The sequence below is a fragment of the Myotis myotis genome, unplaced genomic scaffold, assembly GCF_014108235.1.
Source record: "Myotis myotis isolate mMyoMyo1 unplaced genomic scaffold, mMyoMyo1.p scaffold_m19_p_5, whole genome shotgun sequence".
In the NCBI taxonomy this organism is placed as follows: Eukaryota; Metazoa; Chordata; class Mammalia; order Chiroptera; family Vespertilionidae; genus Myotis; species Myotis myotis.
Window position 1 is genome coordinate 91,547,304 of NW_023416357.1, and position 17,035 is coordinate 91,564,338.

General features: G+C 40.0%; 1 protein-coding gene across 5 annotated transcripts in view; it reads left to right on the forward strand.

Annotated features, from left to right (window-relative positions):
* Window positions 1-17,035, forward strand: part of PARN (poly(A)-specific ribonuclease) — a 172,641-nt gene that overhangs the window by 31,101 nt on the left and 124,505 nt on the right. For 4 of the 5 annotated variants that reach the window (XM_036308968.1, XM_036308967.1, XM_036308965.1 and 1 more), the window contains 5 exons: window positions 6,605-6,648; window positions 8,267-8,309; window positions 9,108-9,183; window positions 15,963-16,073; window positions 16,378-16,447. In XM_036308968.1, the coding sequence (XP_036164861.1) occupies window positions 6,605-6,648; window positions 8,267-8,309; window positions 9,108-9,183; window positions 15,963-16,073; window positions 16,378-16,447 (344 nt within the window). The remainder of the gene's footprint in view (window positions 1-6,604; window positions 6,649-8,266; window positions 8,310-9,107; window positions 9,184-15,962; window positions 16,074-16,377; window positions 16,448-17,035) is intronic. The other variant, XM_036308969.1, reaches the window with a different exon arrangement.

The window sequence follows — 17,035 nt, forward strand, 5'->3', positions numbered from 1 at the left end:
AGTTTGCTACTGCTAACACTAGACATAGCAGGACCATTGAAGCTGAGTGGTGCATTAGGTCAAGTGAGCTGGATCAGCTCCTGCAAAGTTCTTGATTACCTCTTGCTAAACTGCTTCCCTTAGATTCTCTGTTGACCTTGTTTTTTCCTTTCACTTTTGGAGCCAAGTCGTCTCAGTTCAGGAAAGCATGAGCTTCTTTGGCTCAGGAAAAGAGCTTCTCTTCTGTCTCTTCCCCTCTGTTCCCTAACTGCACATGGCCTCATCTCACTTGTCTTCCCATCTCCTGTATTTTCTCTCCATATTTTATGTCGTTTAGTAGTCTCACTTTTATAACTTCAGCTGAGGACACTGACATTAGTCTCTCCAGCTCCTCTGAGAACTGGGAATACAGTTGATGCTAGATTCCACACGTCCCTACCTGGAGAGCCTTCAGACTAAGTGGTATTTAAAATTTACAAGTTTCAGAGGAGATATGTAACTTGCACTACCTTTCTTTCCTTCTTATTGCCTCAAAACCAGTTCCTTCTATTGACTCCTTTATTATAAATAATACCCAGTAACCAAGACTATATTTAACATTGGTTTTGACTCTTTCTCTTCCTCCCAGACCTGGTCAGTTAAAAATCCTGACAATTTTGTTTACATGCTGTGTCTTGCATTTGGATTCTTTTCATTTCAATTGCAACTAGCCTGTTTTTCATCTGGAGTTCAGCAAATTTCAGACAGGATTCCCTGACTCACTTTAACCTTCAGCCCATCCTTTAAATCATAGGTTGGTAGGTAAACTTTTCCTATAAAGGGCCAAGTGGTAAGATAAGTATTTGGGGCTTTCCAGGCTGCATAGCCTCTGTTATAACCCAACACTGCCATTGTAGTCCCAAAACTACCATAGAATGCATAAAGAAATGGATGTGGCTTTGTCCTAAAACTTTACTTAAAAAATAGGTGGTGGGCCAGATTTGGCCTGCAGTCCATAGTTTGCCAATCTCTGCTTTCAGCTGCTACCAGATTAATCTATTATTCCTTCTGGATTGGAAGATACCTGCTTTGGAGTTTAGTCTAAACTTATACATCTGCAAAGCCTCAGTTACTTCCCATTTCTAAGGGGACATTGTCCCAGCAGCATCTTGATGACTTTCCTTTAGAAAGTCCACTGGAGCCCAGCTGTGGACACAGTGGTTCTGTCGCTCCCCTTGTCCTATTTCTGTGATGTTAAGATCGTCACTGCTTCTCATGACAACTGTATCACCCTCTGGGACTCAAAGACTTCATACTTGTGAGTCTCAAATGTGATGGGTGTGAATTTGCATTTTATAAATATAAAGATCTAATATTTATCTCTTATTGGTCAAACAGACCAAAGTAGCAGCTACTCTCACTTAAAAAAAAAATGTTTTTATTGATTTTTAGAGAGAGAGAGAAAGAGGGATGGAGAGGTAGAAACATTGATGAGAGAGGAACATCATCAATCAGCTGCTGCCTGCGCGCCCCCTACTGGGGCTCGAGCTCACAACCCCAGCATACGCCCTGGTCGGGAATCAAACCAATGACCTTTTGGTTCCTGGGTTGATGCTCTACCGCTGAGCCACACCAGCCGGGCTCTTGTGACTTTTTGACCTTTAAAGCAATGAAGTTATCAGTGAGGAAAGTGTATTTAATACTGTATTTATAGGTGTTTTGGATACCAAGCAGAGTTTGGCACATTAGAGGCATTGAATATAGATTGAACAAATGAGTACCTTCCCACTGTGCCAGTTTTATTTTATTTTATTTTTATTTTTTATTTTTATTTTTTTAAATATATTTTATTGATTTTTTACAGAGAGGAAGGGAGAGAGGTAGAGAGTTAGAAACACCGATGAGAGAGAAACATCGATCAGCTGCCTCCTGCACATCTCCCACTGGGGATGTGCCCGCAACCCAGGTACATGCCCTTGACAGGAATCGAACCTGGGACCCTTCAGTCCGCAGGCCGACACTCTATCCACCGAGCCAAACCGGTTTCGGCATCACTGTGCCAGTTTTATAATCTTCTGATAATGTATGTCTTTGTTCACATCACTGACCCTGCTTAAAATTCTGAACTAATCCCACATTCTTTGTTTCTCTATACAGTTGATTCTTTTTTTTTTTTTTAAATATATTTTATTGATTTTTTGCAGAGAGGAAGGGAGAGAGATAGAGAGTTAGAAACATCGATGAGCGAGAAACATCGATGAGCGAGAAACATTGATCAGCTGCCTCCTGCACATCTCCTACTGGGGATGTGCCCGCAACCCAGGTACATGCCCTTGACCGGAATCGAACCTGGGACCTTTCAGTCCGCAGGCCGACGCTCTATCCACTGAGCCAGACCGGTTTCGGCACAGTTGATTCTTTTTAGCTTGGCATATTAAGCTTTCTATGATTTGACCTAACCTTCTCGCATAGTCTAGCCACTTGTTATTCTCCTTAATCCAAGCCAGAATGGCTCATTTGTTCCCTGACAAGTGCTTTGTATGTTTGTGGTTTCGGAATATAATTTCCTCCAACTTGAATTTTCTCTAGCCTTTCTCAATGCTTGCTGTATTCAACTTTACCTATCTTACCATGGTCCAGCTTATGCCTCCTCCAGGAAGTTTTCCCTGCCTGCTGCCTTGCCCAATAGGTGATCTTTCCTTTTTCTGACCTCCCACAGAACTGTGTGCCTGTTATGGTGCATGAATTTTGTCTTTACAGCTTAACCCCCTTCTCCTGTTAGGTGATTAGTGTCTTGGACAAGGAGTATAACCTTGTTATTGTCTTTGTTTAAATGCCTAGCATAACAAACAGACAAAATAAATGCCTAGCATAGCATTTTGTAGGTAAGCTCTTAATAAATGTTACCTTGAATGAAACTATGTTTGAATCACATTTTAGTAGAAAGAGCCACATGATCTGTTGCAAAATAGGCGGTGGATTAGGATAAGTGGTTTTATCCCTTGCATTATTACTAAGGTAACCGGAGTAAGTTACTTAACTTATGTTCTATCATTGTCAGAGGAGAAAGTCATTTTCTTCCATCTATCTTTGGAAGCAGTGATATAAATGAGAAAACCTATGTAAAATGGTAGAACTTCTGGTACCAAAATATGCATTTAAAAGTAACTAAAAAATCCTTATTTTGGAGCTACCTTTTAAGGGAAAGTCTCTTCTTAATCTTCATGGTACTTCTATATGACCTTTTAGAAGGCGCTGGTTTAGAACTTTGCTATTGCTGGCCTTGGAAGTAGCCATAATTCTAAATTTTTCTTGCTTGTCAAGCTTTGTAATGGTATTGAGAGAGTTTAAATAGTCCTCAGTGCATTTTTGTTTGAGTTAGCATTGAAACCCCTTGTTCATGTATTGCCCACTAATTTAATGATAGCCATTTGAAAGCTGGTAAATTTTACAAAGGAGCTACATACAATCTGTATTTACAGGTTTGATGAGCTCATTGGGAATGGCTGAAGAGAAGTGTAGTTACAAAGGGTCAGGAGTATGACTGTCAGTCTATTGAGGCAATTATGCATATAAATGATTTAATTTAAAATTAGAGCAGTCTCATTCAGCTTTAGACTTCCTGATCAAAATAAACTCGGGAAATGAATTGTCTAATGTAGGTACTTGCTATTGGTGCCATGTTAGCAATTTTCTGAGTAGCTAAAACAGGAATTGTGTGTATATTGGAAAGTGTGTGTTCTAATGGTAATTTTTATTTTATATATATATATATATATATATATATATATATATATATGAACTTTATTGTTCAGATTATTACATTTGTTCCTCTTTTTTCCCCCTATAGCTCCCCTCCTCCCAGTTCCCACCCCACCCTCCGCCCTCACTCCCCACCCACTGTCCTCATCCATAGGTGCACGATTTTTGTCCAGTCTCTTTGCGCATCCCCCACACCCCTTTTCCCCCCAAGAATAGTCAGTCCATTCTCTTTCTATGTCCCTGATTCTATTATAATCACCAGTTCATTCTGTTCATCAGATTATTTATTCACTTGATTTTTAGATTCACTTGTTGATAAATGTATATTTGTTGTTCATAATTTGTATCTTTACCTTTTTCTCCTTCTTCCTCTTCTTAAAGGATACCTTTTAACATTTCATATAATACTGGTTTGGTGGTGATGAACTCCTTTAGCTTTTTCTTATCTGTGAAGCTCTTTATCTGACCTTCAATTCTGAATGATAGCTTTGCTGGATAAAGTAATCTTGGTTGTAGGTTCTTGGCATTCATCACTTTGAATATTTATTGCCACTCCCTTCTGGCCTGCAAAGTTTCTGTTGAGAAATCAGCTGACAGTCCTATGGGTACTCCCTTGTAGGGAACTGTTTTTCTCTTGCTGCTTTTAAGAGTCTCTCTTTGTCTTTTGCTCTTGGCATTTTATTATGATGTATCTTGGTGTGGTCCTCTTTGGATTCCTTTTGTTTGGGGTACTCTGCGCTTCCTGGACTTGTAAGTCTATGTCTTTCACCAGGTGGGGGAAGTTTTCTGTCATTATTTCTTCAAATGGGTTTTCAATATCTTGCTCTCTCTCTTTTTCTGGCACCCCTATAATTCGGATGTTGGTACGCTTGAAGCTTACACTATCTTCGTATTTTTGGATTCTTTTTTCATTTTGCTTTTCCGGTTGGGTGTTTTTTGCTTCTTCGTATTTCAAATCTTTGACTTGATTCTTGTGATCCTCTGGTCTGCTGTTGGGAGTCTGTATAATATTCTTTATTTCAGTCAGTGTATGCTTAATTTCTAGTTGGTCCTTTATCATAACATCAAGGGTCTCACTAGATTTCTTGAGGGTCTCATTAAGTTTATTGGCGGGTTCTAGAAAATTCTTGAAAAACCTCAAAAGTGTGGTTTTGAACTCTATATCCAGTAGTTTGCTTTCCATTTCTGTCATTTGTGTCCTGTTTCTTTGTCTCGGCATTTTTTATGCTTTGCTGTGTCAATAGAGGTGCTTTCTTTGCTAAGTGTCCTATAGGGCCCGGTGGCTCAGCCTCCCCAATTACCTGAGGTAGACACCCTTGGTGCACCCCCTTGTGGTCTTTGTGCACAGTCTTGTTGTATTTAAGCCTTGATTGTTGTAGGTAACACTGGGAGGATTTGACCTCCAGGCCAATTGGCTGTGAGAATCAGCTGTGGCTACCGTGGGAGAACTGCTGTGCTGAAGACACCCTTATGGGGCAAGACTTGCTTCAGTGGGGCTTTGGTGCTCACTGAGTCTGCCCTCTGAGTGTGTCCCTTATGGATCTGCAGAATTTTAATTGATGGTCCCACTCTGACCACTGGGTACACTGGCTCTTGGATCTAAGGAAGTGCTAATCTAGCCTCTGCCTGAGGCTAACCCAGCAGAAGCCAGCTGTAAAACAATGCAAGTTGCCCAGGGGCCTTGGGGCAGCTGCAGTTTGTTAAGTAATTTTCAGAAAGGGCCGGGCCTTTCATATGCCAAAGCCTCCATGCACAGCTTGGGCGGGGCAGCTCCCAGGGTATCAACAGGGCGGGCGGAGCAAGCAGTATGGCTGCTCTCAGTCCTGTCCTCAGAGGCCCCGGCAATCGCTGCGTGTGCCTCTGAGAGAAAGCTGCCCTCGAGTTCAGACTGACGCCAGACAGTCCCGTTTCTCCCATATGAGTCTCGGTCCCCAGAGACTCTCCCGGAACTGGAGCTCAGAGCCTGAGACTCCCTCCCGATTGAAAAAGACAATCGTGACCTCAGCCGCCAGCCCTCTCCGCATGCACCTCTGCACCTCCTCTGAGTCTCGGTATGCTTTTCTCTTTCCTTCTAGTTGTAGAATTTCCACTCAGCCAGCCTTCCTGTGGTTCTGGATGATGTTCATTCCGTCTTTTAGTTGTATTTTTGAAGTGGTTGTGCGAGGCAGCAATCTCCGGTGTTTACCTATGCTGCCATCTTGGTTTCTCTATATTTTTTTATTGATTTCAGAGAGGAAGGGAGAGGGAAAGAGGGAGAGGTAGAAACATCAATGATGAGAGAGAATCATTGATTGCCTGCCTCCTGCATGCCCCCTCCTGGGGATCGAGCCCACAACCAGGGCATGTGCCCTGAACAGGAATAGAACTGTGACCTCCTGGTTCATAGATTGATATTCAACCACTGAGGCATGCCGGTTGGTCTTTAGTGGTCATTTTAACTAACATTTCAAAGGTATTCCCAATAAAAGAATAATCTAGTTTACAGTATTCATTTCCTGTATAAACCATTTTTTAAAATAAAATTTTAGTCTCTCTATATTGATGAATTTGTGTAATAGAGTTATTGCTGAAAGTTTTCTTTATATAATAGTAACCTATGTCCCCCCCTCCTATTTCAGTCATAAAATACTTATATTTGTCTGTTTTGGTTATGCAAAGGTTTCGTATCAGGCTATATGATTCCCAGTCATTGAGCAAATAATGAAGATATTTAAAAAGTTATTGTCAACTAGAAACAGGTCTGGCAATTTAGCTTTAAAGGGCCTGTATGAGGTATAATAGTTAGTTTAAGAAGAGACCTATGGAACTAGAAATATTTATGTATGTTTTTAAAACTATGAGTGTAACAGTGAAAGTGTAACAAGTCCACTTTCTTGTTTTTTAGGACTTAAATGAATTTAAGGAGATCACAACTTCTGTTTTCCCCAAGTAAGCTTCCTTTCCAGATTTGTCTTTCATTTAAAATAGTCATCATGGCATATGTAATACAAATAGGTGTATAGTAATTTTTTGAATCCATTAGATCATGATTACAATCCACTTCATATAAGCTGGGAAATCGTTTATTTAATAGCTCCAAGTTTGTAATGGTTTGCTTTTATAATTGACTAGAGGCCTGATGCACAAAATTTGTGCAAAGGGCTCTGCCCTCGCAGCCGCGGCAGCTTGCCTTGGCCCTTGCGGTGGCGACTTGCCTCAGCCCTCCCAGCCCCGGCTTCGTCTGGAAGGTCGTTTCGCTGTCTGGTCTAATTAGGATATTACCCTTTTCTTATTATAGATGATTGGTTTTGTTATCTGTTAATACTAGAATTTGAACTGAGTGAAATTAGCAATTCCATTTTTTTCCTCATCCCATGTCTTTTTTTTAAAAAAAGATATTTTTATTGATTTCATAGAGGAAAGGAGAGGGAGAGAGAGAGATAGAAACATCAATGATGAGAGAGAATCATTGATTGGCTGCCTCCTGCATGTCCCCTACTGGGGATAAAGCCTACAACCCGAGCATGTGCCCTTGACCAGAATTGAACCCGGGACCCTTCATTCTGCAGGCCGGTGTTCTATTCACTGAGCCAAACTGGCTAGGTCTCATCCCATGTCTTGATGTCTGAAGAATTGGTGAAGTTTTCTTGAGTTGGCTTTTATCTTTCCTGTATGTTGGATGTACCTTGTCACAGTGAAGTGTCTAGTTGAGAGTATTCAGTTGAATATTGGATATAGTTGAATATATACTTGCATATTGTCAACTGTCCAGTTGAGAATATTCTGTACTCTGTCAAGAACTATCTACCTAGAGTTTTTCCCCTCAATTTTAAGTCCGTGCCTTTACCTGTGTTTTCCACAATTAATATTGCATGCTAATTCTGATATGTCACATGTCTAATAGATCACATATCGGTCATGTGGAGCCTACAGAGCAAGCCTCTGCATTTGAAGACCTGTTTGAAGAGGGACAGGAGAGGCAAAAAAGCAGTTTCTCTTATAGCCAGGATATTTCTGTCCTATTATCTAGTGTTCACACTTATGTGAAAAGAAACAGTTTTCATATTAGTCTCTCTCTGTTTTTTATTATTCCATTCACTGAAACAGAGTAGTAAGAGATAACTACAATAGTATAAGTCTACCAAATGCAGATTTTGACCCTCCAAGAATTTATAGTGTACACCACTGGGTAGTGGTGGTAGGTAGTAACAATTTGGCAATGTTAAACCTGTAGCAGTATTTGAACCATGTAAAAACATATGAGGATATTTGACTTCTCCTTGAGGTTGATGTAGCCCACACCCTCTCAGGGTACATGCAAATCCAGAACTTGTGCCCTATGTATGGCAGAGTGTGGACTCTCCCACAGCCTCTTGATGAAGTTCCTGGGTAAGGAGACCAAGTTCCCAGTCTAACCTAGCAGGAATGCCAGCGCCAGGCTCACAATGCCTAATGTGCTTAATTTCCCTGCCCACTTTTAAGACACTAGGCTATTTATTTGAGTAAAATACATTTTGAACATTGATATACATTTTGTTTACCTTATTAAAAATTCTTTTGTTTTTAGGCTCTTGGATACTAAATTGATGGCCAGCACACAACCTTTTAAGGTATTTAAAAAATTTGAACAATATTTGAAATTCTCAAAATTGCTACTGAGAGCTTTGGAATTCTGGACTATTTAAATGTTATTGTTAAAATCCATCTCCAAAAAAGAAAAAAGAGAAGAACGTAAAAGAAAAAAAGAATTGGCAAAAGACTAGAAATAAATATATCAAAATGTGAATAGCTGTTATCTTTGGGTGGTGGAATTGTATTTCCCCCCCTTTATTCTTTTTGAATGTAAGTTTTTAACATTAAGATATATGATGTAAAGGGAATGATATCAGCCTATGTAAAATGAATTTAATACATTTAAGTATTAATCAGATTTTTTTGCACATTTTATCTCAATAAAGTGTGTCAACTATTCCAAAAAAAAAAAAAGATATATAATGTATTTTTGAATAGGTTACACAGGCACACACTTCTACACAGGCACACACTTCTTCCTTTATTTTCCTTATTTTACATATGTTCTAATCAAGAAAATTCAGGTAAAGGTGCAATCATTTACTACTTTGTGAAGTGACTTTATACAGCTGAGTGAAATGAATGTCAGCACAGTATAAGAACAAATATAGCTTTCTGGCCCAAGGTCTGTAAATATTTAGCACATCTGTTTAAACTCTTTCATATGACTAAACCTTCTATATGCTGAAAATTAAACTTGCTGGTTTTCTTTCACATTGAATAAACGATGACTCCACGCTTGTGTTTCTTTAAAGAACACAAGGGGGCAGTATCTCTTTAATATATATTGTACTGAGATGATGAAGGCTTGTAATTCTCTGCTTACTGGTTTGCAGGATATCATTAATAACACATCCCTTGCAGAATTGGAAAAGCGGTTAAAAGAGACACCTTTTAACCCTCCTAAAGTTGGTAAGAATACAAAATATAAAATGAAAATCCAAAACTTGTTGTGATAATTATGTATTAACTTATATTGTAGAAGAAAGGTGAAACTGCTCTAGAAACTACATTGTACATTTATAGATTTTGGCTAAGTTAACTTGCTTATGTCCTGTGTTGAATTCATGCTTCTTCAGTAAAAGTAATCTTCTAATCTTACATCTGTTTTATGTGCATGAATTTGGGTAGTCTGTTCTTTGAGAGGTTTAGCAATTAAACCTTCAGGGCTTTTATTTCCTAGTGCTTGGAATTCTCCCCAAATGATGTGTCCTTTCTATGGTGCATTGTTTAAGCAGAGACAAAGAATAGGTGATTAATTGTCAGGACTAGAATGAAAATATCCTTTTTGTTTCAGAAAAGCCCAAGGTTTACAGATGAGAAAAGAGAGTCCTTTCCATCCCTTCCTCCTTCAGAGGTAGCTTTGGAGTGGAGTAGGGAGGAATATTTCTCAGGCCAGAGATGTTTTGCCATCCTGGCTATGGCCCCAACCCAGGTAGGTGAACCTTCCAGGTGTCACTTCCTTGGTTCCTGTTTGCCTAATTGTGCTGCTGATACTGTAATTAGTCTCCCATTAGCTGTAATCTCTAAATTCTGAAGACATTGGTAATAGGACCAAGGGTTCAGAAATAGACAATGACAGGTAGTAAAGTAGCCAAGAATACAGTTATTTGCTTTCCTTTCTGGGTAATAGTTCAGAAAAGGAGTTAAGAAAAGGCGTGTGTGGCTCATTTGGTTGTCTGGTGCACCGAAAGGTTGCTGGTTGGACTCCCAGTCAGGGCACATGCCTGGATTGCAGGCTTAATCCCCACTAAGGAGGGTGCAGAAGGCAGCCCGTCAGTATTTTGCTCTCACATCTATGATTCTTTCTCTTTCTCCCTCTCCCTCCCACCCCCTCTAAAAGTCAATAAAAAAATCTTTAGGAAAAAACAAAGGGGTGGGTGAGGGGAAGGAAACCTGATGTTTTTCTGTAGCAATATAATGGAAATGATTTTGGAAATCTGTGTTTCAGCTGATGGTAGAGTAGAGGCTATTAATTAGTTCGCTATTGTGTTATAAAAGATTTAAAAAATATATATTTTTATTGATTTTAGAGGAAGAGGAAGAGAGAGGGATAGAGAGATAGAAACATCAATGAGAAACATCTGTTGGCTGCCTCCTTTACTCCCCCTACTGGAGATCAAGCCCACAACCTGGGCATGTGCCCTGACTAGGAATTGAACTGGTGACCCTTTGGTTCATGGATTGAGGCTCAACCATTGAGCCACACTGGCTGGGCTAATATTGTTATTATTTTTTAAATATTTTTATTGATTTTTTACAGAGAGGAAGGGAGAGGGATAGAGAGTTAGAAATATCGATGCGAGAGAAACATCGATCAGCCACCTCCTGCACACCCCCTACTGGGGATGTGACTGCAACCAAGGTACATGCCCTTCACCAGAATCAAACCTGGGACCTTTCAGGCCGCAGGCTGATGCTCTATCCACTGAGCCAAACGGGTTACGGCATATTATTATTTTTTCAACTTAAAGTCTTAATGTTTAATACAGAGGTTAAAAATTTTTGTTTATACAGAATTGTATTGATGTAAAACTAGTTACAGCCTTTTCATTGATAATTTCCCTTCATGCTTTTAATTTTGTTGTAACTTTTTTTTTCCTGTTTTTCATATGATGGTTTCAATACCATTTTATTTTATTTATTTTATTTTATTTTTTAAATTAAATATTTATTGTTCAGATTATTACAGTTGTTCCTCTTTTTTCCCCCTATAGCTCCCCTCCACCCGGTTCTCACCCCACCCTCTGCCCTTACCCCCCCCCCCCCCCCACACTGTCCTCAACCATAGGTGTATGATTTTTGTCCAGTCTCTTACCGCACCCCCCACAAACCCTTCCCCCCCGAAAATAGTCCACTCCCTTTCTATGCCCCTGATTGTATTCTATTCACAAGTTTATTCTGTTCATCAGATTATTTATTCACTTGAATTTTTGATTTACTTGTTGATAGATGTGTATTTGTTGTTCATAATTTGTATCTTTACCTTTTTCTCCTTCTTCCTCTTCTTAAAGAATACCTTTCAACATTTCATATAATACTGGTTTGGTGGTGATGAACTCCTTTAGCTTTTTCTTGTCTGTGAAGCTCTTTATCTGACCTTCAATTCTGAATGATAGCTTTGCTGGGTAAAGTAATCTAGGTTGTAGGTTCTTGCTATTCATCACTTTGAATATTTCTTGCCACTCCCTTCTGGTCTGCATAGTTTCTGTTGAGAAATCAGCTGACAGTCCTATGGGTACTCCCTTGTAGGTAACTGACTTTTTTTCTCTTGCTGCTTTTAAGATTCTCTCTTTGTCTTTTGCTCTTGGCATTTTAATTATGATGTGTCTTGTTGTGGTCCTCTTTGGATTCCTTTTGTTTGGGGTTCTCTGCGCTTCCTGGACTTGTAAGTCTATTTCTTTCATCAGGTAGGGGGAGTTTTCTGTCATTATTTCTTCAAATAGGTTTCAATATCTTGCTCTCTCTCTTTTTCTGGCACCCCCATAATTCAGATATTGGTATGCTTGAAGTTGTCCCAGAGGCTCCTCACACTATCTTCATATTTTTGGATTCTTTTTTCTTTTTCCGGTTGGGTGATTTTTGCTTCTTCGTATTTCAAATCTTTGACTTGATTCTTGTGATCCTCTGGTCTGCTGTTGGATCTCTGTATAATATTCTTTATTTCAGTCAGTGTATGCTTAATTTCTAGTTGGTCCTTGTTTATATCCTCGAGGGTCTCACTAGATTTCTTGAGAGTCTCACTAAAGTTATTGGCGGGTTCTAGAAAATTCTTGAAAAACCTTATAACCGTGGTTTTGAACTCTATATCCAGTAGTTTGGTTTCCTCCATTTCTGTCATTTGTGATCTGTTTCTTTGTCTCTGCATTTTGGCTGCTTCCCTGTGTTGATAGAGTGGCTTTGTGTGTTAGGTGTCCTATAGGGCCCAGTGGCTCAGCCTCCCCAATTACCTGAGGTGGACACTATTGGTGCACCCCTTTGTGGGCTTTGTGCACAGTCTTGTTGTAGTTAAGCCTTGATTGTTGTAGGGAGAATCACTTGGAAGAATTGACCTCCAGGCCAATTGGCTGTGAGAATCAGCTGTGGCTACTATGGGAGAACTTCTGTGCTGAAGACACCCTTATGGGGCAAGACTTGCTTCAGTGGGGCTTTGGTGCTCACTGAGTCTGCCCTCTGAGTGTGTCCCTTATGGATCTGAGGAGTTGTAATCTGGATGGTCCCACTCTGACCACTGGGTACACTGGCTCTTGGATCTCTAAGGAGGTGCTAATTTAGCCTCTGCCTGAGGCTACCCAGCAGGAGCTATGGAGAGATCTGCAGTTTCCTCTTCTTTGTTTGGGATTTGGAGGTGCCCAGATGAGGCCCAGCTGTGAGGCAGTGCAAGCTGCTGTGGGGCCTTGGGCCTTCTTTTGGAAGTTCTGGGTCTCTCTGACCCAGCTGCAGTTTGTTAGGTAATTTTCAGATTGCAAAGGGCCAGGCCTTTCATATGCAGAAGCCTCTGCACACAGCTTGGGTAGGGCAGGGTCTCAGGGAATCAACAGGGTGGAGCAAACAGCTATGGCAGATCCTCAGTCCTACCCTAAGAGGCCCCGCGTCTCAGTGTCCTAGTAATTGCTGCAAGCACCTCTGAGAGAAAGCTGCCCTCGAGTTCCGCCCGCTGCCAGACAGTCCAGTTTCTCCCCGTATGAGTCTGGGTCCCCAGAGACTCGCCTAGAACTGGAGTTCAGAGCAGTCGGGAGCTTGTGACTCCCTCCCGATTGAAAAAGACAACTGTGTCCTCAGTTGCCAGCCCTTTCCACGTGCGCCTCCGTACCTCTGCACTTTACTTCCGCACCTCCTCTGAGTCTCAGTGTGCTCTTCTCTTTTCCTTCTAGTTGTAGAATTTCCACTCAGCCAGCCTTCCTGTGGTTCTGGATGATGTCCGTTTTATCTTTTAGTTGTATTTTTGAAGTGGTTGTGCAAGGCAGCAATTTCCGGTGTTTACCTATGCCGCCATCTTGGTTTCTCTCCTATTGTAACCTTTTTGATATTCATTTTCTGAATGGTTCTAGGAAATAATTATGAGTCATAGTTTTATCATATTATTTCCATATAATATTCTGGTGTCTGGTAGAGAATTTACTCTAAAGCAGGTAGGTCACTCTTCTCAGATGATATCCTCTCAGCATCTATGTATATCCATGTGACAAAAGAATTATGTTATAAAATGGTCTATACTATGAAGTGGCCCCATGTTTCAAGGGCTGCATTACAGAAAGTTCTGAGCCATTTTTTGGAGTTAGTTGTGTTTTCATCTTTAGATCTGTAAGCTTGGCAACATAATAAAGGGCAATATTGAATTGAGCTGTCAGTATTGATTGGAGTCTTGCTTTTGGGAGGATTATCTACGGTATTAACAGATAATAATTAGTGAGTGTTTACCTTGTACCAAGCACTATATAAGATCTTTACTTAGTTAGCTCTTTAGATACTCACCAAAAAAGGGGGATTTTGATTATTATCTTCATTCTCCCAAAATGTAGGACCAGAGGCGAAGCCCAAGATCATATAGCAAATAAGTGGTGAGCACAGATTCAAACTTAAACACAGTGGGGCTCCAGAGTCCATGCTTAAGTCATTATTCTGAAATTCCTGTTGTGTCCCAATGCTACCATTGTCTCTAAGAGTAGACACTCCTCTTTGTGACGGTAGAGAGAAATCAGAAGAGGAATCATTGTCATAAAGTGAGGCATGATTGTAAATAGCACTGACCGCTATGCAATGGAGAGGCCTGTGACTCTCTTTGATAACATAACTGAGGATTGCTCTAGTCTAGACAAAAGCCCTCATTTTCAATGAGTCTGTTATCTCATAAGGGCTTATGTGTAGATAAATTAAGAAATTGTAGATTCACTGCAATTCCTATCAAAATATCAACGGTGTATTTTACAGAACTAGAAAAAATAATCCAAAAGTTTATATGGAACCACAAAAGACCTTGAGTAGCCCCAGCAATCTTGAGAAAGATGAACAAAGTTGGGGAGTGCTTACTGGATATCAAACTATGTTACAAGGCTATAGTAATCAAAACAGGTTGGTACTGGCATAAAAACAGACATATAGATCAATGGAACAGAATAGAGAGCCCAGAAAGAAACACATGCCTATAAGGTCATTTATATTTGACAAAGGAGGCAAGAACATACAATGGGGTAAAGACACTGTTTTAATAACTGGTGTTGGGAAAATTGGACAGGTATATGCAAAAAAATGAAACTAGACCGCCTTCTTATACCGTGTACAAGAATAAACTCAAAATACATTAAAAATTTGAATGTAAGACTTGAAACCTAGAACTCCTAGAAGAAAACATAGGCAGTAAAACCTCTGACATTTCTCTTAGCAATACTTGTTTTGATATGTTTTCTCAGACAAGGGAAACAAAATAAAAAAATGAGACTACATTAAACTGAAAGGGTTTGCGCAGTAAAAGAAACCATCAATAAAACAAAAAGACAACCCATGGAATGGGAGAAAATATTTACCAATGATAGATATGATATCTAATGTTTATAGAGAATTCATACAACTCAGTACCAAAAAATGAATAATTCCATTAAAAATGGACAAAGGATCTGAATAGACACTTCTCCAAAGAGGACATACAAATAGTCAATAGACATATGAAAAGATGCTCAAGGTTACTAATCATCAGAGAAATAAAAATTAAATCCACAATGAGATATCATTTCACAGCTGTCAGAATGGCTGTCAGCAATAAGTCAGCAAACAAGTGTTGGCAAGGATGTGGAGAAAAGGGAACCCTCGTGCACTATTGATAGGAATGCAGATTGGTGCAGTTGCTATGGAAAACAATGTGGAGAGTCCTCAAAAAATTAAAAATGGAACTGTCTTATGACCCAGCAATTCCACTTCTGGGTATATATATATCCTAAGAATCCTGAAACACCAACCAGAAAGAATATATGCACCTCTGTGTTCATTGCAAGTGTTATTTACAATAACCAAGATATGGAAGCAATCCAAGTTCCCACCAATAGATGAGTGGATAAAAATCTGTGGTACATGTATAGTATATGATGAAATATTACTCAGCCATAAAAAAGAATGAAATCTTACCATTTGTGATAGCACGGATGAACCTAGGGAGTATTATGCTAAATGAAATAAGTCAGTCAGAGAAAGACAGATACCATATGATTTCATTTATATGTGGAATCTAAAGAATAATATAAACGAACAAACAAAACAGAAACAGACTCCTAGAAACAGAGAACAGACAAATGGTTGCCAGAGGGGTGGGGCATGGAGGATTGGGTAAAAATGTGAAGGTATTAAGGAGTACAAGTTGGTAGTTAGAAATCAGTCATAGGAATGTAAACTATAGCATAGGGAATAGTCAATAATGTAATAACTATGTATGGTGCCAGGTGGGCACTGAAATATCAGGAGAAATACTTTGTAAAGTATACGGTTGTCTAACCACTGTGTTGTACACCTGAGACTGATAAAAATAATATGAATGTAAACTGTAATTGAAAAATAAAGTTAAAAAAAGTTTTTTAAATGCTTTTTTAGGATATTTCTATAGCACATCTAAATACAATTTGGATTTGGTAGGGCAATATACTTACCAGTCTTCATGATTTGTGATGTCCTTGGGAAAACTGTTTTTTCTTTTTTTTCTTTAGAAAGTGCAGAAGGTTTTCCAAGTTATGACACAGCTTCTGAACAGCTCCATGAGGCAGGCTATGATGCTTATATCACAGGACTGTGTTTCATCTCCATGACAAATTACCTAGGTATTCACTGTACATGTTTCTGTCAAACACAATGGTCTAGAGTGGATCTTACCTGTCTACTAGTTCCCTGGGATCCACTCACACAGTTAGAAATGGGAGGGGATGGAGTCGGAGGAGATTGGGTTGGAGCAGATGGAGAGTACACAAGGAAGAACCATTGACTTGTACCTGTGGTATGGTACTTGCTCATATGAGTACTTTTTACCCTTGCTGACCCATACTATTGATTTAAATATATTTTCGCCTGAATTTCAGGCTTTGTCTACTTGACTATATATAATACTCTGCTTCTTTTCTTTATTAGGTTCTTTTCTTAGTCCTCCAAAAAATCATGTGTCTGCCAGATCAAAACTCATTGAACCCTTTATCAACAAGTAAGTAATCTGTGGGTCCCAAGGCCCACATTCTCTCGCTGTGGTATAGCCTAGTATCTGGAATGTCAATTAGGGATGATTGGGAGGTGTAGTGCATTTTTATTATTGTTGTTGTTATTATTATTATTATTATTATTATCACTAGAGGCTCAATGCATGAAATTTGTGCAAGGGGTTCAGCCCTCGCAGCCATGGTGGCTGCCTCAGCCCTCACAGCTCTGGCTTTGCCTGGAAGGTCATCCGGAAGGTCATCTGGAAGGATGTCTGGAAGGTCTTTTGGCTGTTTGGTCTAATGAGTATATTATGCTTTTATTATTATAGATTACTAGAGGCCTGCTGCATGAAAATTCGTGCACTGGAGGGGAGCCCAGCCTGCACCAGTCCTTAGGGGATGTCCTACTGACAGCTTAGGCCCACTCCCCGTGTGGAGCAGGTCTAAGCCGTAGTCTGGCCTCCCTCTGCGGGAGGTGACCTGGTGGGCTGATCAAGATCAGGGGATGGCGCCACCCCCATCACCCCTCTGTGGCCTCCGCCCGGCCATTCTCTGCGGGATCGGCCCAGCGCCGCCCCCATCACCCCGCTGTGCCC